The 27,175-nt window shown below is 62.4% G+C and overlaps 1 protein-coding gene across 3 annotated transcripts in view; it reads left to right on the top strand.

Annotated features, from left to right (window-relative positions):
- The window catches only part of NFAM1 (NFAT activating protein with ITAM motif 1), a 61,315-nt gene that overhangs the window by 13,224 nt on the left and 20,916 nt on the right, over positions 1–27,175 (top strand). For 2 of the 3 annotated variants that reach the window (XM_081084296.1, XM_081084298.1), the window contains exon 1: positions 16,163–16,391. The exons of the other annotated variant lie outside the window; for it this stretch is intronic. In XM_081084296.1, the coding sequence (XP_080940422.1) occupies positions 16,280–16,391 (112 nt within the window). In that variant the 5' untranslated portion in view covers positions 16,163–16,279. Of the gene's footprint in view, positions 1–16,162; positions 16,392–27,175 lie in introns of those variants that run through there. 3 annotated transcript variants of the gene reach the window in all.

Here is a 27,175-nt window from a genome sequence, read left to right as displayed (position 1 = left end):
CTGGACAGCCACCTCCGGCAGCACCTCGGTGCCGCTGAGGGAGGAGGGTGGCTCTGGCAGACAGCTTCTTTGTCTCCTCCAAACACCTCTTGGGCCACCTTCAAAAATAGCCCTCCACGTAGAACCGAAAATGCAAATGCCTGGGACTTTGCGGAATGCAGGTGCAGTGAAGGTGAAAGGGAACTACAGAGCATGAAGTGCTTATACTTGAAAAGTCTCCAATCAATAACCTAAATTCCTACCTCAAAGGAACCGGAAAAAGAACAAAACAAACCCAGAGCCAGCAGAAGGGAAGAAATGATGAAGAGTAGACATCAGTGAAACTGAAAACAGGGAAACAATAGATGAAAGTCAATGAAACAACAGGCGATTCTTTGAAAAAATAAAAAATAAAAGTTGTCCACCTCTAGAAAGACTGACCTCTGGAAAGACTGAAAAAAGAGAAAATACAGATCACGAGTATCAGGACTGAAACAAGGATATCATACGGATCCTATAGCTGTTCAAAGGGTCCTCAAGGAGTCCCACGCACTTTATACTCGTAAGTCACTAACGTAGATGAAACAGACCAGTTCCTTGAAACCACAGACTACCAAAACCCAACCAAGATGAAATACATAATCTGAAAACTACTATAACCATTAAGGAAATTGAATTCATAATAATAAAAAAAATCTTCCGTTAAAAAAAAAATCTCTAGGTCCAGGCAAGTTCAATAGAGGAGTTTACCAAACGTTTAATGAAAAATTAACACCAATATTGCACAATCTCTTTCTGAAAATAACAGAGGAGAGAATACTTCTCAGCTCATGTTATGAGGCCAGTATTACCCTGGCATCAAAACCAGACAAAGACAGCACAAGAAAAAGAAAACTATAGGCCAATATTTCTCATGAATTTAGATAAGTCCTCAACCAAATGTTAAAGCAAATTCAACAATCCTATGTAATAAAAGCCTAATATGCTAAGTGTCCGGTTGACCAGTCGGCCATTTAACCATTCAAAGCGTAATTGCTAATGATATGCTATGGCTGCTCAACTGCTCGCTATGATGTGCACTGACCACCAGGGGGCAGATGCTCCAATCGGTGGATTAGCTTGCTGCTGGGGTCTGGCCGATCAGGACTGAGCAAGATGGGCCGGACACGCCCTGGAGCCCTCCCACAGTCCCTTCCCGGCTGGCCAACCTCCCGCGTCTCTCCCTGGCCCCGACCATGCGGTCCCTTGTCCTGGCCTGCACCCTCTCGCAATCTGGGATCCCCTGGGAGATGTTGGAGAGCCAGTTTCAGCCTGATCCTGCAGGCCAGGCCAAGGGACTACACTAGTGCACAAATTCGTGCATCAGGCCTCTAGTATATATATATATATATATATAAAAAGAATTATACAGGGGTGGGCAAAAGTAGGTTCACAGTTCTGAGTTGCATTCCTTTGAGTTAATAAAGCTGTTGTAATGGTACCACCTGCGTGCCTTTTTCCATACAAGCAACTGTAAACCTCCTTTTTCCCACCCTGTGTAGCGTAACCAAGTACTCATAGCATGCATTCTACGTATATAAGCTGTCTCAACGTTAAAGAAATCAATTAACATACCCACTATATCAACAGGCTAAAGACTGTATCATACAGTCATATCAACTAACACAGCAAAGGCATTTTAGAAAACCCAACTCCCATTCATGATTTTAAAACCTCAAAATTCTCAACGAACTGGGAATAGAAGGGGAATTTATTCAACTTCATCAAAGCATCTCCCAAAAACCCGTAGGCAGTAGTGCCACACATTTTGAATTGTTGTGTTTTCCTTTTCAGTTAGTTAAAAATCCTTTCAAACTTCCCTTTTGACTTCCTTTTCGGCAAATGGGTTATTTAGAAGTGTGTCATTTAGTTTCCAAATATTCGGGCATTTTCAGAGATCTCTCCAGTATAAGTTTGTGATTTAGTTCCGTTGTGATGAGAGGGCATACTTTGTGTGATTTTAACTCTTTTAAATACACTGAGCACAGATCACAGTGTGGTAATGACCAGAGGGATATGGGGTGGGGGAGGCAGAAGAGGGTAAAGGGGGGCGGTAAGCGGTGATGGAAGGAGACGTGACTTTGGGTGATAAACACACAGTACAGTGTACAGATGATGAATTATAGGTTTGTACACCTGAAACCTATATAATTTTATTAACCAATGTCACCCCAATATCTATACTAATAAAAGGGTAATATGCTAATTAGAGTGGACGTCTTCTGGACGTCCTTCCGGACAAAGCCGCAGCAGCTGCAGATGGCTGAGGCTCAGGCTGACAGTGGCCACAGCAGTGGGGTAATGGGTGTGGTGCCTTCCCCTGATCCGCCAGGTTGCCTCCTGCACAGGGAGGCCAGACTGCGGCTTAGGCCAGGGGCCCAGGCAGAGGCTTTTGGGGCGATCAGGCTGGCAGGGGGGCAAGTTAGGTGCGATCAGGCAGGCGAGTGGTTAGGAGCCAGCGGTCCGGATTGCGAGAGGGATGTCCGACTGCCAGTTTAGGCCCGGTGGGATCAGACCTAAACTGGCAGTCGGACATCCCCCGAGGGGTCCTGGATTGGAGAGGGTGCAGGCTGGACCGAGGAACCCCCCTCCCGTGCACAAATTTTGTGCACCGGGCCTCTAGTATTTAATAAAAAGCAAGTGAGTAGGAGAGAGAGGGAGAGGGAGAGGAAGTGGGGACAGGGACAGGGGCAGCCTATTCTCTTACAGCCTCATCTCAGAAGCAACACCCATCACTTCCGCTATGTAATTCCACTTGGATGACACCCTGGAGAAGGCGAAGGAGAGCAGGCCCCGGGTGGCCAGGGGCTGGGGCGGGGCTGACCACAAAGGGGCAGAGGGCTGTTCTTTGTAGTAACTGTGGGAGTGGCTCCACGCCCGGGCGTTCGTCAGACCCCAGAGGGCTGTATAACAAAGAGTTAAACATGTTACTGAATGTACATTTTAAAATAAAAAATGTCAAGTTAGAGAAGAAAAACGCTCACTGTTTCCAAATAAGAGCAGAAGAAGGCTGTGGCACATCCACATTTAGGGGCTTGGAACCGATCCGATTCTATGGCCTTGGCGTGTTTGTCAGGGACCGGCCCTGCGTGAGCACCGTTCTGAGTGGTGGGAGGAGCCAGGCACAGGCTGAGCCCTCGCTCCCCCTTGAACCCTGACACAGTGAGGGGGCAGGACTATCACCCTCGCGCCGCGGCCTCAGGGCGAAAGGAAGAGGATGGAGCCGGAGTCTGAACCCGGGTCTGCGGGTCCAAAGGGTGCCACGCTCTTCCCGATTCTCCACACTCTTCACAAGGTGGTGTGGCTTCACCGTAAAGGCGGCTTCTTTCTCCGACAGCTGCTTGTTGTGAGGGGTTGCTCCGAACCTGGCTCCGGGCGTGTTAGCCAGAGGGAAAGGGGGGCTGGGGGAGGCAGAAGGGGGTAAAGTGGGGGTGAATGGACTCCTCAGGAGGGTCCCGTTCTTGCAGCTGACCCTTGATTGCTTCGTTCAGTGTCTCAGTTCCTAAGGTTGACATAGAAAGAACCGCAAGCAGGCGCTTAAGACACAGCGGGTTGTCCCCTCTCAGCCTAGAGGTCAGCGTCCCACACCGGCCGCCAGCCGGCCTTGCTCCACGGGGATCTGGGAAGGACCCTTCCTGGCCTGTGCAGCCTCTGGCCCTGCGGGGCTTGGCTGGTAACTGCATGGCTCCGCTCCGGCTCCGGCTCCACACGGCCTTCCTGCCTGGGTCCCCGTGCGCCCCCTTCTCACAGGACACCAGCCAGCGGATCTAGGGCCCGCCCTGAACCCGGGGTGATGTCAGATGAAAGAACTAATTATGTCTGCAGTGGCCCCGTTCCCAAGCCAGGTCACATGCCCTTCCGTCCACGGGGCGAGGCCCTGCAGCCTCCTCTGTCCTCTGCTGTCACCCCAGACCTCAGCACCCCCAGACCTCAGCACCCCCAGCACTGGGGCAGGCTCTCCCCGTCTCCTCTGTCGGTCTGGGGGAGGGGCCGGGAGGTGAGCTAGAGTTGCCACAGCAGCGGAGAATCACAAACTCGCTTTTCCTAGTAAACCTGCTACTTCTCCCTCTTCCTTCCCCAGCAGCGTCCCCTGTGTGTCCCTGAGGAGACAAGCTGACAGGGCGGAGTGGGTGGAGGTGACTGTGGGTTAGAGGAGCCCCTACAACGGACCCTGGGTGCTAGGGAGCTCTTGCTAGTTGGGCCTGCCCAGCACCCCCGCCCCCACCGCTCACCCCCAAGCGTTGCTTTTCCTGGGGGGACTCATGTCCTCCTGGACATGCTGTTGGGCAGGGCTGTCCCCTGCTCCTCCCGCTGCCTCTTCCAGCTCCCTGCCTCTGCCTCCCTCCCTGGGCCCCGTGCCTTCCCCAGGCAGGTCTTTGCTCTCCAGCCTTGCCCAGGCCCCTCCTGACTTAGCTGACCGGCCAGGCAGCCAGGCGCAGGCTGGAGCTGCCCCAGTGGGCCTGGCTCCAGCCCTAAGCAAGATGCACTGGACTAAAAAGGGCGAGGACGCGGGAGGAACAAACAAGCCCAGGTGCCCCGCTGAGGTTCTCTGCTTCGTGTGTGTGCATGTGTGTACGTGTGCGTGCGTGCGTGTGTGCGTGTGCATGTGCGCGCACGTGTGCACCTGTGTGTGTGTGTGTGTGTGTGTGTGTGTGTGTAGCTAGAAGGGTGGGAAGGTGCAGGCGAGCGTGAGGGTGCGGGCACCCTTGGGGGCAGGGAGGGGGTGATTAGCGTTTCCTTTATGGACCTTTGATGATCGCACTTGCTGAGCTCTGATTGCCCTCTGCCCCCAGCACCCCTGCTGGGTCTGACTTCACCCTGCTCGGTCCTGCCCCCTTCCTCACCCCTGGAGTTTCACGCTTCCATCTGAGCCCTGGTCCAGGGTCCACTCCCGCCACCTGCTGCCCTGCCCGCCAGGGCCCTCGGCTCCCTGCAGACCCCCCCCCCCGCCAGTGCCCCTGGCTCCCTGCAGACCCCCCCCCAGTGCCCCTGGCTCCCTGCAGACCCCCACCCAGGGCCCCTGGCTCCCTGCAGACCCCCACCCAGGGCCCCTGGCTCCCTGCAGACCCCCCCCCAGTGCCCCTGGCTCCCTGCAGACCCCCCCCCAGTGCCCCTGGCTCCCTGCAGACCCCCACCCAGGGCCCCTGGCTCCCTGCAGACCCCCACCCAGGGCCCCTGGCTCCCTGCAGACCCCCACCCAGGGCCCTCGGCTCCCTGCAGACCCCCCCAGGGCCCCCGGCTCCCTGCAGACCCCCCCCAGTGCCCTGGCTCCCTGCAGACCCCCCCCCAGGGCCCCTGGCTCCCTGCAGACCCCCACCCAGGGCCCTGGCTCCCTGCAGACCCCCCCACCCAGGGCCCCTGGCCTTTCCTCTCACTTGATGGACCTGGGCCCCCCCGGCCAGGAACTCGTGACCTTGGCGCCGCGTCTCAGATCCCCAGCCCCCTTCTCTGAAAGCGGGGCGGGTGCCCCCAGCCCCACAGGCTCTGCGCTCCAGGGGAAATGGTGGAAACAATGCCCTGGAACCCGGGATTTGCTACCAAAGGCGGAAGCTTGCTTATTCCCAAAGGCGCGGGATGCGCAGACTGAGCCAGCCCCAATCCGTGGCTTTACCCAGGAAGGCTGGGCAGAGGGGCTGTGGGCCCACCCACTCCCTGCCACCCAGCCCCTCCCCTCCTGCCCTGCCCTCCCCATGGGCCTCCAGGGGGCACCAGATCTCCACCCAGCGTGGACGGGCTCCCTCTGTCCCGCACCCTGGCTCTGGCAAGGGGAGGGGGCCGGGCTGGCAGGGGGGAGCGTGTGGAGGGGGGATGAGGGGTGGCTGAGAGCAGGGCCCCCGGTGTCACGTTTGGGACCACACTGATCTATTGCCAGAGTGCAGCACGCACAGTCTTGCGAGACTCAGAACATCCCTAAACCGCCACATTTGCGGAAAATGGATGGGAAAATGGATGAAAAGCCGATCAAACAGACGTTTGATGCCAGGATGAAGAGGAGCGGGTCCTGCGTGATGAGTTGTCGGCAAAGTGCGGGCTGGAGTTCTGACAGCTGGAGGCGGAGTCTACCATCATCCATCAAGCCTGGAAGGGAAAATGAAATGAGGCCTCCCTGTGTCTCCGCCTGGAGCCTGGAGCCTGGAGCCTGGAGCCTGGAGCCTGGCTGCTGATGTGGCACGGGCTGGCGGGCAGAGGCACCAGGGTAGAGGCACCAGGGCAGAGGCACCAGGGCGGGCAGAGGGACCAGGGTGGACAGGGACAGGCGCAGGCCAGGGCCATGGGATTCTGGGGGTCAGCTTGCTGGTAAACCACAACCAATTTGGAATTTGGCTCAGGAGCCTGATTTTTAAAAAAAGCACAGCTTCTCCATGTCTGGGGGGGCAGATGAACTCCCCAAACCGGGCCCCTGGGGCCACTGCAGCAGAACCCCACATGGCGGGACTCCCCAGGCAGGTGGCTCTTACTAGAGGGAAGAGCCGGGCACAGCACAGCCGGGCACAGCTCACAGGCACTTTCCGCTCCTGCTGCCCTCACCCTCGCCCAGGAGGAAGCTGAGGGCCCACAGGTAGGAAGTGGCAGGGCTGGGCCTCGAACCCAGATCTCCGGCCTCCACATCCAGACTTGGGTTCCTCTAAGGCACAGGCCACCCCCACCGGCACCTCCCCGGCAATGGCCACCCGCATGTGCCTGTCAGTGCCATTCAGTAAAAACCAGCGTGGTGTCGCCACGGAGTCGCACTGTCACTGCGGTGTCCCCGGGTCACCCGTTTCTGTACAGTTTGCCAACGTGGGACATTTTAACCTCAGTTCCGTCTCTCCCCCGCGGAGGCCCACTCCATCCATCACAGCGTCTGTCCGAGAGGCCGCGAGGGAGGAGGGGTGAGTGTAGCGAGCGCGTGGAAAGGATGTCAGTGTCTTGCTGGTTTCACGGAAATGTCGCGTTCACACAGCTCCCCGCGGGCCCTGCAGCGAGGGGTCGAGGCCACGCTGGGCAGCGAGTGTCGGCCCGTGAGGAGCATTTAAACGGGTCCCTGCAGGAGGAAGCGCCACCTGCCCCGCATCCCTGCTGCTCACCTGGGAAGGGCGCGCGGTCCAGTCTGTCCTTTCCCTGCAGCTGTGGGCGGCAGCGCCCTCGTGGGACAGGCGACGAGAGTGGAGAGAGGCCGTGGCCGGTGCCGGGCGGTGGCCGTGGGCTGCCCGGTCACTCTCCTGAGCTGATGTTGCCGGATTTGGCCGTCTTAGAGTCTGTGGCTGGTGGTTTCTATTCCCGTGTGCAGGGAGGTGAATGCTCGCTGCCACGCCTGAGTCAGGCTTCGTAAGGCGGGTTATTCTTTCCAGTGAGAGGCCTCGCACCCGCTTCCTCTGGGCTGGCCCCGGGCAGTGTACGGAGAAGGGGGGCTCGGCGGCTGACTCGCCTCTCAGTTTGGGTTCAAGCTGGGAACTGTCACCCGGGGGCTGTGAGATTGGGCGTGTGAAGGGCCTGCAGGCCTCCCGGCTCCCTCCCGGTCTCCCCTGATGCCTGTGCCACCGGGAGGGCTCAGTTCCTCCCTGGGCCAAGCTCTGTGCACGAGCGTTACCCCCGCCTGAGCTCTGGCTCCCTCCCCGAGCGCCTTGTTCTAAATGGAAGTGGCCAGTGGCCAGTCTCGGCCAGTGATGCCAGGGGCGGGGTCAGGGTGGGGCAGCCGGGACGGGGAGCGGGGCTCCAAGACTGTCCCTCTCCCTACAGACCCTCCGGATGGGCCGCTGCGGGGAGGGCAGGGCTCGGGCTTTGCCAGGTGGGATCCCAGCTCAGAGGAAGTGGGGGATCCAGACGGAGGTAGGGGACCCTCCCAGAAGCGAGGTGACTGTCCAGAATGGGGGAGGGGTCATCCCAGCGCACCAGGGAGCTGCGGGGGGAGGAGCCCTCCGTGGGGGGAGTGAACAGGGCCAGGGATGTCTTGGCCTGGAGATGGGGCTGGGGGGCTGGGGGGCAGCGGCACAAACTCTCACCCACGGGAAGGAAATGCGAGAAGGGCCCGGGGGCAAACTCCAAGGCCACGACTGTTCATCAGGTGGGGGCTTCTCGTGAGCTTGAGAGTCTCTGGCCACTTGTGGGACAAGAACAGTAGAGATGGGAGGAGGGGCAGGGCTGGGGGAGAAGGGGGGAGGGGCAGGAGCCCAGGCCCTTATGGGGGGGCAGTGACCTAGGAAGCCCACTGAGCCTGCTCCCCACCCTCACTCTACCCCCTGTTCCCAAGCAGCCAGGGCTTCCCACTCCCACCCTTCCCACCTGACCACAGCCGTGACCGTGGTCGACCCACCCCTGGGCCCAGGAGCTGTTAGCAATCTCCTCCCGTCCCCCTTGGCTTCGGCACGTGTCCCTGGGAGGGGAGCTGTGACGTGGGAGGCTGGGGTCCCGCCTGAGGGGAAGGGCAGGGGCGGGTCGGTGGGTGTCATTTGCCCTGTGCCCTCAGCCTCAGCACGGAGCCCTGTCCCCGGGCACCCCTGACCACCTCGGGATTGACCGAAGGGAGAACGCTCCCTGCTGAGGCCGCGTTGCCGATTTGTAACTCATGTTGGCCAGCTCTTTCCTGGGAGGGCCAACGTCTGTTTGCAGATTCTGACACCTACTTTCTTCAAGTGTGTAACCAAAGCCAGGCTCAGCTGTGGCTGACTTGGCTAGGAGTCCCCGTGGGGCCCGCTCACCGCTGTGTCAGGGGAAGGGCCTCACACAGGGACTCCTCGCCCACTTTCCCATTTGCTTGTTCAGCAAGAGCTACATCTGCGCGGCCTGAGCACCGGCACAGATGAAGGGGCATCGCCTGGGAAGCAGGGCTGCTGCGGGTGGAGCAGGCGCGGGGCTGGGGATGGCAAGGTGACCAGGCTGACAGCTCACAGTCTAGCCGGGGGGTGGGGGTGGGGGGCAGGAGCCCCCAAAGCTTGCCACAGTGCTCGTGAGCAGGCAGGGCGGGACTGAAACCCCAGCTCTGCCTGCGGTGGCTGTGTGGCCTTAGAAAACCCAGCCTCGGTTTCCTCACCTGTAAGATGGGTGCACAGCAGGACCTGGCAGGGTGGCTCAGAGGACGGACGCAGCCCAACATCTGGCAGAGATGAGTTCCGTTCCCTCCTTGGGTGTCCGTTCCCCCAGCCACCTCCCCTCAGACGCGGGGGGGGGGGGGTGTCGAGGCAGGAGGGCTGTGGGTGAGGAGTGAGGCCCAGGCCCTTGGCCAGCGGACGAAGGGCCTCCTGCCCGCTCTGGGTCAGCTGCACCCAACAAGGAGTCGGCCCGTCCCTCGCGCAGCTCAGGAATGGCCGCGTCCGGTGCGTCTCTGCCAGAGGTGCTGACGGCAGACCGGCGGGTGGACGAGGGGAAGGAGAAGGTGCCACCAGGGCGCGGGCAAGGGTGGCGCAGGCGCAGGCTCCCTGCCAGGCAGGCGGCTGCTTGTGAATGAATCCCTTTCCCGAGGCAGACGAGAACAGCCGGACGCACGGTGCTGTGGGCCTCAGTGGGCTGGGCTCTCGGGAGGAAGCCCTGGCCGCCCTCCGGGTGACCTGGGGGACCGTCCCCGGCAGGCGGTCCCCGGCCAGCACACAGCTGGCGTCCCTCCTTTTCCCGCCCCACGGAGGACAGGCTGCGTTCTTGCCCACCAGCTCGCCTCTCGGGGATCTCCGGTCCCAAAAGGACCACCTGCCTCTCCAGGGTCGAGGGCCTTTTGGGGAGAAGGGATGTCGCTGCAGCGAATGCAGAGCCTCGAACCTTCCACACCAGCTGCTTCCGGAGAAAGTCTCTCGGCTCAGACACCGAGTCAGTCATCAGCGACGCCAGGTCCAGGCGGGCGGGAGCTGCCTGACTGCGCGCCCTGACTCTGCATCTGTGCGTGCGATGAAGCCAGGAGAACCACACCAGCGGCAGCACCAGAATTCCAGCAGGAGGGCAAGTGTGGTTACTCACCTGACTGTTGACACAGGAGAGAAGGTGGCTTCATCAGAGGGTGAGGGAGGCCTTCCCAGCCCGGCTCCCCGGGCCCCTCTCCTGCCTCAGCTGCTCGGCCTGGACCCGACCCCCAGCCCCTCCTCCTGCCCGCCCTCGTCTGTTTCTGGAAGCTTCTCACTGAGGCTTTGGGGTGCCGTGGCATGGGCTTCCACGGCAGGAAGCCCGCTCTGGGCCGGTGCCCCTTCCTGCCGGGCTCCGCTGGGTTGTGACTTCGATCTGTGGGTGCCAAGCTCTGTCCTCGGAGGGGCCCCGGACAGGGCCTGGCCCCGATCACCCGGGGGAGCTGTGCTGAGTGAGGAGCAAGTGACCCACAGCTCCTTGCGGGGCTTTGGGGGACTTCGGGACGCCCGTAGAAGAGGGAGGTGTCGGCCTGGTTCTTTGCTGTCCACGACCCGAAGGCCTTCTGACTGCGACCCCGGCTTCCCCGTGGGGGTGGAGGGGCTGGCCCAGCCCCGGGGCAGTGGGCAGAGGACTGCTGGGCAGAGAGCAGAGAGGCGGCAGGAGCGGCAGGAGAGCTTCCCTGAGGAGGCCACGCTGCTGGGAGGGTCCCCAGGAGAACCTCCTGCCACCGCCCAGCCCCCAGCACCCACCTCTGGAGCCCTGACAGCAACCAGCTCCAAGCCAGACTCCTGTGGGCTGGGCTCCCTCTCCTGCCCCTCCTCGCAGCCCCGCTCCCCACCCTGCCCCCTGCCGCCCCCCCAGCCTTCCCTCGGGCCTGTGCCTGCCCCTCTCCCCTTGCGGGACCCTTGCTGTTCTCTGCAAACCCCCGCCCCGCCCCTCGGAAAGAGGCCTCAGAGGGACCCCCAGGAACGGTTTTCGCAGAATAGCTTTCAACCAGCATCTCTTCTTTGCCAAGCGCTTTCGTCTCGGGTGGGGAGGGGGCTCCAGCTGTGCATCGGCAGGAATCCGTGCCCAAGGCTGCGTTCACCTCTTCCACATGGTAGATGGGGAACGGCCCCCTTGGGCTTAGGGGATGACGTGCACCCCGAGGGGCCTGGCTCTAGGGTCGGAGACCTCACTGGCTCCCAAGGCGGGTGGGGGGTGGGGGGGGAGGGGAACCAAATCTCTTTGAAGGGCTCCTCCTGGCTGGTGGCCAAGCCACCCCGCCTCCCCCCCCTTCTCAGCCGCCCACAGCCCTCGGGAACCTGCCTCAGGCGGTGAGTTTCTCCAAGTGAGAACCAGCGTCCCAAAGTCTCCTGGGCCCAGGCCTCTGGGGCGGGGCCCGGAACCTGATCCCGAGTGGCTGCCACACGTACCCCTCAGCCCACAGGTCCTGAGGCCTCTGCCCCGTAGAACCCACAGGGGTGTGTGTGTGGGGGGGGTGGTTCCCAGACGGTTGTCACTGCACAGCCGCGGGAATGGTCGCCTGGTGGCCGTAACCGGCTCCCCTGGTGAAGGTTCCGCAGGAGGAGTTCACGGCCAGCTCCGGCCTCAGCAGCTCTGGGACCGCGTGGGCCAGCTCTGAAGGCGGCTCCTGTGTCCTGCAGCACCTCCGCTCCCACAGCGCCCAGCGCGCCCTGGCCCGCCGGCCCTTCCCCTGCCCAGCCGGCCCTTCCCCTCCCCAGCCGGCCCTTCCCCTGCCCCGCCGGCCCTTCCCCTCCCCAGCCGGCCCTTCCCCTGCCCCGCCTGCCCTTCTCCTCCCCAGCCGGCCCTTCCCCTGCCCCGCCGGCCCTTCCCCTCCCCAGCCGGCCCTTCCCCTGCCCAGCCGGCCCCTTCCCCTGCCCCCTCCAGCGCTCAGCATGTTGCCTCTGCAGCCCTGGCCTGGCCTTGCTGGGCAGCCTGAGACCCCTGGAGGGAGAAGCAGCGACAAAGAGAGGGAGACATTGCAGGTGAGGGCGTTCCCACTGGCCACCAGGTGGCGCCATTGACACAGGACAACCAGGGGAGGGGAAGGGGGCACCATTCCTACAGGACCTTCCAGACTTGGGCGCCTGCCCCGCCCCCCCATCCCGCCCGCCCTGGACCTCCAGTGTCTGGCCTCCTGGCCGGTGCTTGTCTCTCAGGACACAGTTGTACAAGGGCCTAACCCTAACGCGCCCTGGCACGGTGAACGTGGGATCCATGTTGCGGGCGAAAGGATGCCCCATCCGTGTTTTCCGATCCTCAGGGTTGTTCTTGGTGAGGCAGGGGCTGGGGAGGCTGCAGTGGGCCTTCTGCTTCTCCCCAAACCAGTTAGCAACGAACGCTAACCCTGGGGTGTGGCCAATGGGGAAACCCTGGGCGCTGGTCCCCACCAGGACCCCAAGCAGCCACTCACTCTGCTGTGTCACTAGGCCGTACGTAGGAGGAGGTTGTAAGACCAGCCCGCTGGGGGGATCGCGTGGACTGCGGGGATCGTGCCGATTAAAAGCGCAGTCATGGGAGCCCACGTCCTTGTCCCACTGCTGACTCGCTGTGTGGCGTTGGGCAGGTGGCTTACACTCTCTGAACGTCAGTTTCTGCATCTGTAAAATCCGGGCAGAAACACCTACCCCCTGAGGTTTCTGCCCGTTGCTACTGGTGCAGGAAGGGGGCCCGAAGGCAAACCCAGGTGTGGCCAGGACAGGGGACTGCCCTCCACCAGCCCTCTCCAGTGCAGGGGGCTTGAGGGAGAGCGTGGAGGTGGGGCCCCGGCAGGGGGACCCCGGGCCCGGAGGATGGGATGCTGTGGTTCTCAGGCACTAGGGTCACGGTGAGGGGCCCCTCCAGCTGGTGGGCTCCTCCTGGCGCAGAGTCTGTGAGGAGGAAGGAAGTGACTTCCATGGCCGGAGGGAGGAGAGCGGTCCCCTTCCCGGGCACTTCTGCTTCCTGTGCATCTGCTGCCCACAGTGCATTCTGGGAGGAAATCCAGAGAAGGTGGGCAGTTCCTGGGCAACGGAACCCAATTGCAGCCAGGCCGGGCCTCACACTCGCCTGCTCACCCCCTCACCCCCTCACCCTGCTCACCCCCTCACCCCCTCACCCTGCTCACCCCCTCACCCCCTCACCCTGCTCACCCTGCTCACCCTGCTCACCCTGCTCACCCCCTCACCCTGCTCACCCCCTCACCCCCTCACCCTGCTCACCCCCTCACCCCCTCACCCCCTCACCCCCTCACCCTGCTCACCCCCTCACCCTGCTCACCCCCTCACCCCCTCACCCCCTCACCCCCTCACCCTGCTCACCCCCTCACCCCCTCACCCTGCTCACCCCCTCACCCTGCTCACCCCCTCACCCCCTCACCCCCTCACCCCCTCACCCTGCTCACCCTGCTCACCCTGCTCACCCGCTCCCCCCTGGTCCCCCGGGGCAGGTGAAAATCCTGGGGGGCATCTGTTTTCCTCTCTAGACAGGGAGCACCTTGAGGGCAAAGCTATGACATGTTTTGCACGTCCACTGCCTGGCACACAGTAGGTACCTAATAAGTGGATGTGGGAACGAAACCGAAACAGAGGCCAGCGATTGGTCCAGCTGGGGAAGCTTTAGTCTTCATGTGGACAGGGCCCCTCAGGGCCGCAGGGATAGCTGTGCTCCCCCGTTTCCTCCTCCTTCAGGGCTGCCACCTCCTCCACGAAGCCCCCCTCCTTCTCTGTATACACGGCTCTGCCGCTGAGACGGGCTGGGGCAGTGGTTGGGAGCACAGAGCCTGGGGCCATCTGAGTCGCTTGCCCTGGACACATTTCTTAGCCGAGTGACCTGGGGCAGGCAAACTTCATGCTACCGCCCTGGGCCTCCGAGGCCACCTCTGTGATGTGACTGCGTGAGGACGGAATGGGTTTGTTGGTGGAAACGGTCTGGTGTCAGGAGGGGCTCGCAGCTGATGCTGTTGCTGGGTCACTGCTCCTGCCCCGGCACGGGGCCCTCGGCCTGGGCCTGCCATTCCTTCCTCCTCCGCTGAGGCCAGTGCAGGTGCAAACAGATGCTCAGCGAAATGTGAAGGGTGGACGGATGGATGGATGGACAAGCAGACAGGTGCCTGGACAAAACCAAGCTCTGAAGTGCACTGTCCCCCAGGGACCTCACCTGCAGACTCTGCTGTAGCTGGGGCGGTGGGGTGGGTGGGGGGGGGGTCCCTCTGTGCAGAACTGTGTCCTCTGCCCCCTCCCGCCTGCTCATCAGCAGCTTCCGCCCAAGGGGTGGGGAGGGACCCCTGATGGGTCTACGTCCCGCGAGTTCCCTGCCCGGCGCCCACTTGGGTGAGAGGAGGTGGAAAGTTTGGATGAAAATGAGGTTCTATGGTTCCTGTCACTCTGGGTCCTGGGCCCACTGGCTGCTGCCAGGCCCCTTCCCGCCTCTCCCCGGAGGCGTGGTGGCTCTCTGTGGCTCAGACACTCAACAGTGACCCAAGACCCCACCCGCCTCTTTTCCAGTCACATCCGTGCCCTGCAGCCTGGGGACCTGCCGGGGAGGCCTGCCCGACTGAAGCCCGCGGGGGTTCACTCTGTGCCAGGCTTGGTGTTGGGCACAGCCAGCCTGGGGGGAGGCCCTTTATCCCCTGACGCCACTCCCCATCCGTTCACGCACCCGTTCGTGTTTACTGAGCACGGACTAGGTGCCGGCTCTGTGCCCTGCACTGGGGGGCAGAGGTGAGGAAGCCGAACAGGAGGCACCAGGCAGGTGGCAGCGCTCAAGGCTCCGGGGCTGCAGAGAGCACGGCTGCCGTGTAAGGGAGGTGGGGAGGGGGCTGAGAGTGGGGGAGGGGAGGCAGGCTCGGAGCTGGCGCCCCTGTGGCTGTTCTGAGGCCGCCTGGCACTCAGCCACCTCCTGATGCCGAGTCATAAAGAGACACCTAGAGGCACAGCCCGATGCCTTTAGAACGCTCCCTCCACGCGAGGCATTAACGTGACGCCTATCACCATGGCATCGAGGTGCTTAGACAGCCTCTCCCCACAGGAGCTCAGGAGCAGCGTGAAGCAGATTATCTGTGTCTCCCCGTGACACATGCTGCATGTATCACCGTGATGGATCGGCAGTCAATACCACCGCCCCCCCCCCACCCCCGCCGGCCCCCTGCCGGTAGAAACAGTCTTGCGTTCATACGTCTTCCTCACCTGGTGGGCGTCCCGCTCCTGCCTGCCCCTCGCAGCACTCCTGGCGTTGGTGGGGAAGCCTGTGGCTTTCATCGCTCACGTGCAAAGCGGTGTGTGTGTGGGGGAGCTTGCTCAAAACATGGAAACTGGACCCGTGGGGGCTGCGGTGGGGGGGGGGTGCAGGCTTGGCTTCACGCAGTGGGGTGTGCAGGCCGGCCCGCACCTGCCCTGGTCCTGGGCCAGCTGCTTGGCCTCTGGGGGCACTGTTCCCCTGTGTACGGTGGGGATAATAACGCTGGTCGTGGTTAATGGAGAAAGAAGGTGAAGGGCATGTGCTGGAACCCAACCTCCTGGGCCCTGCTTCCTCCCAGCGCCAGCACGGGGCTCCTCACCACCTCGCCCGACCCTGCCCTCTGTCCCTCCAGACACCTGTCCCCTCCCCCGCCCCCCAGCTCAGCCGGTGCTGGGCTCCAGGATGCCCGGGGGAATAGCTCAGGTGGGCAAATAATGACCGTCCCCATGTCAGTGCTGCTGGACGCGAGGACGGGGCTGTCCTCTGGGGCCAGATGGGGAAGCCATTCCTGGGTCTCCTGGGGGGAAGTGAGCTCAGGTTTGGGGAGGCTGCAGGAGGTGGGCCGAGAGGGGCGTCCGCTGGGCCTCTGAAGGGACGGGGTGGCCCTGCTGGGTTAATGACCCGCCCCACGTGTGGGGCTGGGAATGGTGGCTCCTGCCCCCACCCTGACTGCCTGCCCCTCCTCCGTCACCCACCTGCCCCTTCCTGATCCTCCTCCCACCCCACCCCAAGCCCTGCTCTTTGATGAGATCATTATGGGGGGGCGGGTTCCTGGGCTATTGCTAAGGGGAAGGTTTCCTGACGTGGGCACCTTTAGCCAGTTTCAGGGTGAGCGGCTGAGCCAGGCCCTGGAGTTCCTCTGGAAATCTCTGTCCCCTCAGGCACCAGTGTCTTCTGGACCCGCCACCAGCTGGAAAGGGGTCCGGAGGGGAGGAGCCCCCCACCTGGCAGATTAGGAGGCTCAGCACCCCCAGCTCTTCTATAGGAGAGCCCAGAGCCTCACCTGGCAGCCTCGCCTGGCGCCTGGCAGGGAGGCGGGGAGAGGGGGGGCTGTTCCCACTGCTGGAGCAGGAAGTTGGGGTCACTGAGAGGCGCAGGCTATGTGAGCCTTGAGGAAGCAGAGGGTGGCCAGGGAGGAGCTTGGTGTGGGGACACGAAGGGGAACTGTGGCTACCAGCGGGCTGTCCTGCCCCGGGAACTAAAGAGGAAGGAGAGACGCTGCCCAGGAGGCCCGATGGAGAGCCGGCCTTCGCGGTGGTGGGTCCTGCCGGGCCCCCTCGCGGCCCCCCTCGCGGCCCCCTGGCTCCTGGGCCTGCTCCTGTCCCCCTGGACGCTGCGGCTCACAGGTATCTGTCTTCCTTCTCCCCGGTCGCTGGCTCTGCACTTCAGAGCCGCTTTCATCCCCGCCGCCTGCGCTAATTCCCGTCTCGGGGGATTTGCTGCTGCGTTTGAACATTGCAGACTTCACAGGGAAGCCTTCGGGGCCAGGGGCTGCTTAGCTGATGCCTCGCAAGGTGGCTGTGGAAGGGGTGGGGCCGGCACTCGGCCCTCCGTGCTGACAGCCCCCCTCCCAGCACAGCCTGGCCTCCGTCCCTCGGACAAGGTGGGCGGGCACTGGGGCTGGGTGCAGGGGTGAGAGTCCCAAGGAATCTAAGGTAGAAGCAGGACCCTGAGCCCGCCAAGTGCAGAGCCGCCTTGGTGTTGGTGGTGGTGGTGCCCGTGTCAGCCGGGGAGGGAAGGGGAGGGGAGGGGCGGCAGCAGCTGCCCGCCAGAGACTAACCTGGAGCACAGAACTGTCGCTGTGACCAGGAAGGAGGGCACCACCCTTCCTGAAACACAGCCAGGGGCCGCGTCGTTATTTTACAACGGGAGCCAGGCCTCTCCGGGGCCAACGCTGAGTCCCCTCCTGGTCCCGGGCCCCCTTGGAAGCTGGGTGGCCCGGGTCCAAGGCAGGACCCGGGTGGGTGGCCTTGGGGTGAGTTCATCCAGGCCAGGGGACCCCTAGGAGTGTGCCCGGCCAGGGCTGCCCACACGGGGGTCCCTCGTGCTCAGGGCAGCGCTGACACGGACCCCCGACTAGGGGCGGTTCTCCCTCCTCACCCCGACCTCCGTGAGGGTCAGGAGCCGCCCGCGCCCTTCTGCCCTCGCCCACACGGAGCAGGAGCAGCTGCGATGACCATGAATCGGCCTCTCTGAGCTCAGCGCCCCTCGAGGTGCCCTTGGGGTGCTGTCCCTACCGGCTCCACTTAGGGGCAGGGCACGGAGACTCAGGGCGGCCGGGAGCTTGTCCGAGGCTTAGCGGGCGAGTAGAGGTCAGGTTCTGGGCTGGGTCAGCCCGAGCCCTGAGCTAGGACCCCAGGCAGTGGGCTCTGGGCTTCTACTCACCTTCCTTTGTAAAGAACTTTCTTCAAGGAAAAATAATCTCCCCCCCACCCCCCAGGGAGGCAAGAGCAGAATGCCCGGTGCCTGCGCAGGCCTCGAGGCCCCGCCGGTGACATGTCTCCTTGAGTCTGGTCCCCCCCCCCACCCCCCAGCACCCCCCGCCGCCCCCCGGAGCCGGGCCAGTGCAGAGACCGGCCTAGGAAACGCAGCTTGTTGGGGACTATGCCTTTGACCTCACACTTAGTCATTTTGAGCGTAATTTCCCCAGATTCCCATGGTTTCTGTTTGTGGGTCCCTCCTCCCCGAAAGGCCCCGACAGCCTGGAGGCTGAGTGGGGGAGGCTTTGCAGTGTGAAGTGCGGCGTTTTGTAACATCTCGGCTGCAAACAAACAACAGATTTCCCCTGCGTTGCAGCAAATCATGAAAAGAGAAACTGCTCTTTCACAAGAGGGAAAACCACCTGTGGGCTCCTAGGCCGTCTGGGGGCGGCAGACAGCGCCCGCACTCCTGGCCCCGCCCCTGCAGTCTTGTCCTGGGCTTTGAGGGTTTGATGAAGGAACCCTGTCGCTCCCACATCCTCTAACCCCCCCACCCCCAGACTCCAGCCATCAGCCTGGTGCAGCCGGCTCCATCGACGCCCGCAGACCCAGCCCGCACCCCTCACCTGTGTCCCCAGGGGCCCTCGGGGAGTGTGGTCAGGGAAGCCCGGGGCGATCAGCCTGAGTTTGAACTCACCCCGGGACCCTGGGCAGGTTCTTGAGGCCGTGGTGCTTCAGTTGCCTCATCTGGTAAATGGGTGTGACAGTCGTGCCCGCCTGCTAGCACATACGGAGACCCAGTGGCTGGGGCACATGGTTAGGGCTCTGAGAGTCCGCGCCCGCCAGCCTAGCAGAGCCAACCAAACGCAAGTCAGTTGACAGGCTCAACGTCCGGGTGAGCCCACGGCTCCTCGGGGCCACTGACCTTCCCGGGTCTCCAGCACACCCTGGGTGGCATCTCTCTTGCTCCATTTTCTCAGAGGGCCCGGCAGCCGCCTGTGGTCTCAGGGGCACCTGCTCTCCTGAGCCTGGACACCTGCTCTAGCCCTGCTTCCACCAGGCTCAGCCACCCCCAAGGGCCGTGGGGCCAGGCAGGCCAGGCGCAAGTCCTGCCTTCTTCCACCCACTGCTGTGTGAGCTCAGGCAGGTCACTTAACCTTTCTGAGCCTCAATGTCCTCAACAAATGTCAGTCCCCTTTCTCTTCCCGGCCGTTCCAGAGCCCTGGGCTGTGTTATTTCTCAAATATCCATTGAGGAGGACCAGTTCTAGGCACGGGGGGAGGGGGGGAGATGGGGGACCTAGAGGCGAACAGGACACAACCCCACTCAGCCTGGGGGAAGCTGAGATTCTCCTGGAGTTACCGATGCGGGTTTGCCTGGCCTCCCGTTTGCTCTGGACTCCGGTCCTCTCTCCTTCTGACATCAGGAGCTTCCCACCTGCCTTCTCACAGCTCCGGCCTCTGCCTTTCACCTGCGTCTAATCCCAATAAAGAGCTTTGGAGGCTGGCAGAGAGCACCTCTCCGCTGGAGGTGGGCAGGGGAGTATGGGGGTGTGTGTGGAGCGAGACAGGGAGGAGAGAGAGCAGGTGAGAGCAGGTGGGTGGGTGGCAGGCCCAGCAGGGATCAAGGCTGGGAGGCCAGAAGGCAGAGCTGGGAGGTCTGACTGGCGAGGAGCAGCGCTCAGCAGAGCCGTGGGGTGGGTCCCGCTGGGCCGCCGTTCCGGGCGGATTCTAGACGCCTGCCAGGCAGGGGTTCAGACGCCGATGCTGTCGGGCCTGTTGCCACTGCTTTCTCTTTTTAAAGTGTGAGAGGTGATGCACACACAGAAAAGCACAGCACATCCTCTAAATCAAAGTCCTGTGTGCCCACCGCCAGGCCCAGGAGGAGGGCAGTGCGGGCCTCTGAGCCCCGGTGGCCCCGGGCACCCACACCCCTTCGCTGCGTGTCCCTGCGACACCGTCCTGCCCGCTTTGGCCTTTGCGCGGATGATCAGAATGATACCGCGTATCTGCCTTTGTGGCGGCTGCTTTCATTCAGTGTCGTGTTTTTGAAGATCTATCGGGTTGATGGTGTGGCCGGCGTTGGTTCATTTTTATTCCTGAAGAGCAGGGGTTGCGGACCACAGCCTGCGGCTAAGCCCAGCCCACGGCCTTTTGGTACGGCCCACGAGTTATGAATGGTTCTTGGACTTTTAAAAAATGTTTTGTTATTGATTTCAGAGAGGAAGGGAGAGGCAGAGAGAGATAGAAACATCAATGATGAGAGAATCATGGATCGGCTGCCTCCTGCACGCCCCGCACTGGGGACCGAGCCCACACCCAGTCCTGTGCCCTGACCGGGAATCGATCCGTGACCTCCTGGTTCATAGGTTGACGCTGAACCACTGAGCCACACTGGCTGGGTGGTTCTTAGATTTTTTTTAATGTTTGGGGGAGGGGAGGAATCAAAAGAAGAATATTTCACGACTCATAAAAATTATGCTGTATTCACATTTCTGTGTCTGTAAATAAAGTTTTATTGGAGCAGAGCCCCCCACACTCGTTCATAGGTCATCTAGGACCGCTGGCGCCCTGCGTCGGAGTCAAGTCTTTGCAATAGAGACCATATGGCCTGCGAGGCATAAACTGTTCACTGGCCCTTCACGAACTGGGTCGTCAGTGCCTGCTGGGGAGCGTCCCACCGAATGGAAGTGCTGCCATTCATGTAGTTACGATCAGGTGCTTCCCGTCGGGGCTGGAATGCTCGCGTGTGGTCTCCGTGCACACGTGTGTGCGGTGCCTCCAGGGACACGTTCCCATCGGGCTGCTTCTCTCGGGCTGCCCGCCTCCCTGGTGGACTGTGAGCTCCCGGAGGGCAGGGCGCCCGCATGGTGCTGGACCAGGAACATGAAGGGTCACAGGATGATCTCAGCGCCTCAGCGACAGGCCGCCCCCCAGGGGTTCCAAGCGGGTGGAGATCGATGCCACCAGGGGAGGCGCCTGGGCCCAGGGTGGGCCTGGTGTGGGCCTGGTGTGAGCCTCCTGGCCCCTGAGCCTTAGGCTCCTCCGGGCACAGGTGGAGTGACCAGACCCTCGTGCCTGGTGACCGGGAGAGTGGACGCAGGAGGGCTGGGCGAACAGGGACCCGGAGCGGGCTCTGCCTCCTGCCCCTCCCTCGGGCCCTCCCCCTGCTCCCTGTCTGTGGGCCTGGGCGGGCCTCCCTGTAGCAGGAGTGTGGGTGTCAGGCACTGGGATGGGATCCATGACAGAGGATAGGAAGGGGCGACTGGAGTAAGCTGAGAGGGGGAGGGGAGGAGGTAGATGTGAGATTGGCAGGCAAAGCTGCTGGCCCCTGGTGAGGACCGTCTGCGGGCCTGGGTCTGGGACCTGGGAGACTGTGGGACGTCACCTGGCCTCCTGGTGCCAGCCCCTCCCACGCGGCCTCTGGCCAGCAGCCTGGGCGGGTGGGGGGCCTAGGCCCTGGGGACCAGGTTGGGTGGAGGGCCTGGCAGAGATCTGCTTCCCTCCCGCCCCGGGATGTGTGGGCTGTGGTGGGGGAAGGGTGGGGCCAGAGCTGGAGCCACTCCGAGGTCTGGGCCAGACCCCTGCTTGCTGCTAATGGGGGGTGGGCGGGGGACATGAGGAGGGACTGAGGGAGCGAGCACAGCCCAAAGCCAAGGGCGGGGAATGTCTCCTCACAGCGCAGCATAAGGTCAAGGGCACAGTTTGGCAGGCCCTCGGCAGCACATATTAAAATGTAGGCCTGCAAACCCTGTGATCAGCGCCTCCCCTTCTCGGACCTCGTCCTGAAGAGCTAGGGGCCCAGGAGACAGCCTGTATCTACAGGGTGACCCCCTGGGTCCCCGTGCACAGCACAGACAGCATCACGCCATCGCGGGGCCTGGCAGCAGTGCGTTTAGCTAAGACCCCCTTCCGCCCAGGCGGCAGCCCCCTCTTCCATCCCTACTTCTTTTATATATATTTTTATTAATTTCAGAAAGGAAGGGAGAGGGAGAGAGAGAAACAGCAATGATGAGAGAGAATCATTGATCGGCTGCCTCCTGCACGCCCCCCACTGGGGAATGAGCCTGCAACCCAGGCATGTGCCCTTGACCGTAATTGAACCTGGGACCCTTTAGTCCTTAGGTTGATGCTCTATCCACCGAGCCACACCGGCCAGGGCCCACCCCCACCCCTGAGCCTCTGCTCCTGTGCTCACTGGGCTGGAAGGCGTCCTTTCACCTGCCCACCTGGCCACTCCAGCCTGTCCGTCAGCCCATCAAGGTCACACTCTGCTATTCCTCTGCCCACTCTCCCACTGACCAGCCCTGGCCCAGGGTGTTCACCTGCGATCTGAGGGTGCAGGAGCTCCGAGGCGTGGGGGCATGTCTGAGCTCACCTGGGGCAGGTGAGGGTGCGGACACAGCCAGGGAACAAGCACCAACCTTCAGAAAAGCCGGAGAAAGGGCACAGAGAGAAGGTGTAGGCTGGGGGAGCCTTGGAGGGAGGTGTCTGCAGGGCCAGAGTCAAGGCCAGAAACTGCAGGAGCCTCAGCTTAGCACAGAGGTTCTCAACCTGTGGGTCGCGACCCCTTTGGGGGTCGAACGACCCTTTCACAGGGGTCGCCTAAGACCATCGGAAAACGCATATATCATCACATATTGTTTTTGTGATTAATCACTGTGCTTTAATTATGTTCAATTTGTCACAATGAAATTGGGGGTCCCCACAACCTGAGGAGCTGGATTAAAGGGCCGCGGCGTTAGGAAGGTTGAGAACCGCTGGCTTAGCGACCTGGGTCTGTGCTGACCCCCTGCTGCGGGGAGGGCAGGGGACTGGGCCAGAGGGAGCAGGGACGGGCTGGCTGGTGGAGGGACCATGGAGCGGTTTTGGCCCGGAGCGGACGGGATCTTGGGGGAGGAGAGATTTAAGGGGCGTCCCTGGAGGTGTCCCAGGAAGGAGCTAGTGTACTGACAGGCAGAGCATCTGTATGTTAGAGGGAGGCTGGAGGGGAGGGGGCTGAGACTCTGGGGGGAGCCTGATGCGAGGGTTTCCGGCCGTGGAGGAGACTGCGTGGCCGTCTCTAGGTTTCCTCTGGTCACATTTCTCCAGGAAAGATGACCGTGTCGCTCCCCAGTTCAGAAGCCCTCAGAGGCGCTCAGGTTTCCACGACAGTGTTGGCCCTCTGCCCCCCTCCCCTGCCCCCCCCCCCACCCCGCAAATCCTTTCTTTCAACTCCACCAGGCTCTTGAGTCTTCCCACTCAGTGCCCTGTTGCAAGACTTCTAGAAGCTTCACTCAAGGGCTTTCTTGTGCTTAAATCCCCCTCCCTGCCCCCCGCACCCTCCGGCTGCCTCCTACTCTCCCTTCAAAGTTCACGTGGTACAGAGATGGGAGGAAAGATCACATGTTCCCACTGGGATGTCAGGAGGCGGGACTGCAGTGAGTTCCGCGTCCTTCTTGATCCTTCTGTGGTGTCTACAGTGAGCACGTTTCGCTTTAATAATGGGGGGGGGGGGCTGAAGAGTTATAATTTAAAAGCCAAGTAAGGGCCCGGTCCCAGGGCCGCCCCCAGCTGGCTGCCCGGGCCCCCCTCTGGTCTCGGCAGCTCTGAGTCCCTTCGTCCCACCCGCCCTGCTGGCATTCAACAGGGGCCCCACCTCCCTGGTGGGACTCTAGGTGGGCACCCCCCCGGGGCACCCCGCAGAGTCCATTCCCCTCTCTCCATTTCCCCTCCCTCTTCAGCGGCAAGGACCAGAACCCCCACCCCACCCCTTGACGCTAAAATCATCCGCACCCCATCCTGACACCCTTCCTCGAGGGTGGAGGGGGGTGCAAAGGGAGAAACAGAGGCTGCGGGGGGGCACCCCCTCAAATGAGCGCCACAGTTTGAGCAACTTGCTTTTCAAACGCAGCCAAGAGGGAGGCGACTGCGAGAGAAACACCAGTTAATATGTGAGGCATTGACGTCGCTGGGGCCAAACACCCGACACGCTGCGCTGGGCTCGGTCCTGCGCGGCCACCGGGCACTCAAGGTGCCGGGTCTGGAGGCGTGAGAACTGCGGGGCCAGGGGGATGGCCCTGGGCAGCCACCTCCGTGCGTCTCCCGAAGGCGGAGGCGGAGGTGGGAGAGATGTGACAGCCGGGCAGATGGCAGCGTTCCGTGGGCACCGGTGCTCACAGCTCCGCCATCCGCTCTGTTCAAAGGTTGCCTTCCGGCGCCTGCCCCGCGCCTCCCCATCAGCCACTTGGCCACACGCCGCCCTGTTTGATGCGTGTCCGGAAGGACTGGCCGTGGCTTGGTGCATCCTGGCGTTCACGCCCCGGCAGACGGCCGAGCGCGGAGATAAAACCTGCAGCCCCAGCTGTGTCCTCCCTGCGGCCCTGAGGGGCCTGTGGACAGAGGCCTGGCTGCAGAAGATGCCAGGATTGAATTGGGGGCGGAACTCGGTGCCTAAAACACAGGCCGTGGGCACAGCTTTCCCCTGGAGCTGGGGCATCAAAGTGCTTCCTTTATACTCGACCTGAGTCCGAACAGACGCCTCTGACCAGCACGTCGGGGCTCTCACACCCTCGGCTGACCAGGCTGGCGCTTGGCACATAGAGGGGACTGAGTTCCAGGCAGAGGGGGGCTGGGGCCCAGGCCTGGCCCAGGAGTTGGCCCAGGAGTTGGGGGGGCCCAGGCAGCTTAGGTAGTGGGGAGGAAGGGGAGAGATGGGGACGGTGCCGGATTCTGGGGTGCGGGGATGTCATCGTGGTGGTGAGGGAGGGTGCTGGCCGTCCTTGGACCCTCGGCTGCCACAGAGTCCGTCTGTAGAGGCTCACAGGCCACCAGCGTCTGCTCTGGGAGCCCAGGCTCTGCTGGAGGGGCAGCAGGAGGCACCCCCTAACGCTGCAGGGTCCGTTCTGAGTACCATTGTCCCCAGACTCCTATAAGCCTCCATCGCCATCGTATCTGCCTATTCGATGACCCAAGTCTAGAAAAATGGCCTCGGGGTTTCCGCTCCCTTTGCAAGGGCCGGGGCTTCCATTTGAAGTCTTTTCTTCTGCATTGAGACTTTACAATTGCAGCACAGCCTCGTGGGTAAGAGTGCGGGGTCAAGGACCCCCAGGGACCCGGCGTAACGTCCCATCGCTACCCCCGCCTGGCTGTGCTGCGTGAGGGAAGCTTTTCCCTCCTCTGAGCCTCCATTCCCCTTCTGCAAAAGGGGAGTGTGCCCGGGATGATAGGTCCTACCAGCCCGCGGCCGGACAGGGTGCCTGAGAGTGTGCTGTGCCGGGCGGCTGTGCCCCCAGGAGTGGCTCGGGGCGGAGGTACGCGCTCAGGGACAGCAAGGGAGCAGGAGGACACTGAGTGTGGGAACAGCACGGCAACGTCTCGAGAGCCTGGCAGGCCTGGCACCTGCGGGCAGGGGTGTGAGGGCCAGGGCCGCTGAGCCGGGCTGTGCAGGGCCTGCAGACACGGCTGGACCCTCCAGGCCAGGGACTTGCAAGGTTTCCTTAAACGGTGGCCCGCAGTCAGAGGATGCACGTTTTAGCGCGACCCCGGCTGAATCCGCTTGTGTGAACGTAGCTGAAGCCAGGAGGTCACGAGCGGTGCCTCTACGACACAGAATGTTCCGTGTGGCTGCTGTTGTTCAACTGCTTGTCTTGACCTTGTACATCGACTTCAGACGCCTCCCTGGGTCTCCTCTGTGGGCTGGGCCAGCTGGGCAGCTTATGGATCCCTGGGGAGTGGGGGGTGGGGGGGTTGGTTCCCAGAGCTGTCAGCACTCAAACCCGCCGTCCAGTGGCCACGGGTTCAGAAGAAGAGCCGGCAAAGGAAGGAATCAGGCGGCAGCGGGGGTAGGAAGTGTTTCCCAACACGGGTGCCGGCAGCAGGACGGGCGAGGCTCGGGAGGCCGCCCCCTCCGCACATGCCCTGCGCTGGGGTGTCACGGGGCGGCCTCGGGAGTCATCTGACTTCCTTGCCCCCTGCTTGTCCCTGGGAAAGGCGGGCTGGCCCTGCGGAGCTGTACGCGTTCCCGGCCCCTGTGGACCCCGACAAGCCCATATAAGCTGGCGTTGTTGTTCTCCCGTGTTGCGGGGGAGACACTGGGCTTCAGAGAGGGAAAGTCACTTGCCCAAGGTTGCACAGCCTTTAGGTGCCGGAGCAGGATCCAAACCCAGGCCTGCGCTTTCCCACGCGCCCCTCCCCCCTTCCTGGCCAGGCCCCAGCTTCCCAGCAGTGCCTGGGGCTGTGAGAAGTGAGGGATGGAGGATGCACCGTCCCTGGAAGTGGGGGTAGGCAGCGCGTAGGGGTGGTAGCCTGTGCTGTCCCCGGAACCCTCTGGGCCTGGGAATTGTATAGGGTTGGGGAGGGGAGGACATGGCGGTCCCCACGAACAGCCAAGTTCTCGGTGGCAGCGGTCTGGGTGGCGGCCTGGGGAGCGGGCCTCCCGGACACCAGGCTGCCCCTGTTTTCCAGTCCAGCCCATCCCCATGGGCCCCACCCGCCGGGTGCACCCCCTCTCTGCTCTGCACCATCCACACTCACGGCTCCCGCGGCTCCCTTCCAGACGTTGATTCACAGGAAGATGCCATGGGGGGGGGGGCAGGGAGAGCGGGCAGGGGCGGAGAAAGCCTGCCAGCCAGGTGCCAGGACAGGCGGCCCCGCGCTGGCAGGGTTGGGAGTGGACTCCCTCGTGCACTTTTGGGCTGTGCCAACGGGGCTCCCATGGCTCTCCCTGCTCCTCAGCCCAGGAATCCGAGGCTCCCCCGCCCCCCCACCCTGGGCCATTTGCCCCTCTCGGCTTCCCACCAGCAAAATCCTAAAGGACCCCCGAGGCTGGCTCACTGCCCCGCCCACCGTGTCCCACACTCCTTTTGCCTGAACCAGTGACAGATAATGATGCAGTCACCGGGCACAGGATGGGCACCACTCACTGTGCCATCCCAGCGCCACTTGCTCGGGGACACCCCAAGCTCTGCGTGGTCTCCCTGACGCCCTGGGGCTGTGGTGAGAAGCAGGCGTGGGCAGCCTGGGTGCCCTGCGCTCTCCCGAGCCCCTTTGCCCTCATGCCCACCCTGCAGCCAGGCGCTGGCCTGTCTGTGAACATGTGTGCCTTCTGCCTGGAGGCTGACACCGCCCCCTGGTCCCTGATGCCCGCTGTGCCCGGTGCTGCCGCGGGCACCCCGGCCCTGTGCCGGGCCTCACGGCGGGGTCCTGACCCCACTGCCTGGCCCGGAGGCTGCTTCTCTTCCTCCGCAGACAGCCTGGGTCAAACCCCAGCTCCGCCCCTGGGCACTCCGGCTTTGGGCCCCTCAGCTCCTCTGGGTTTTGTAGGGCAGTTTTGAGGCCGCAGTCGTTGGCGTGTGGGATTGTGGTGTTGAGCTGACCCAGGGCATGTGTCACGCTCAGCCGGTGTTTCCTACACATTTCCTTCCGCTCTGTTCCTGGGCCAGTTCTAGCCCGCTGTGCATATGTGTCCCTGCTTTCTGTTCTTCTTTTTTTCCTTTTTGTTAATCCTCACCCAAGGATGTTTTTCCATTGATTTTTAGAGAAATCATCCATTGATTTTTAGAGAAAGTGGAAGGGAGTGGGAGAGACAGAGAGAGAAACATCGATGTGAAAGAGACACATCGATTGGTTGCCTCCCCTGGCCAGGGATCCAGCCTGCAACCTAGACACATGCCCTTGACCAGAATCGAACCCGGGACCCTTCAGTCCGCAGGCCGACGCTCTATCCACTAA

The sequence above is a fragment of the Myotis nattereri genome, assembly GCF_964212035.1.
Source record: "Myotis nattereri genome assembly, chromosome: 2".
NCBI lineage: Eukaryota > Metazoa > Chordata > Mammalia > Chiroptera > Vespertilionidae > Myotis > Myotis nattereri.
The sequence above is the reverse complement of the archived record's forward strand: the minus strand, read 5'-3'. Positions and strand labels throughout refer to the sequence as shown.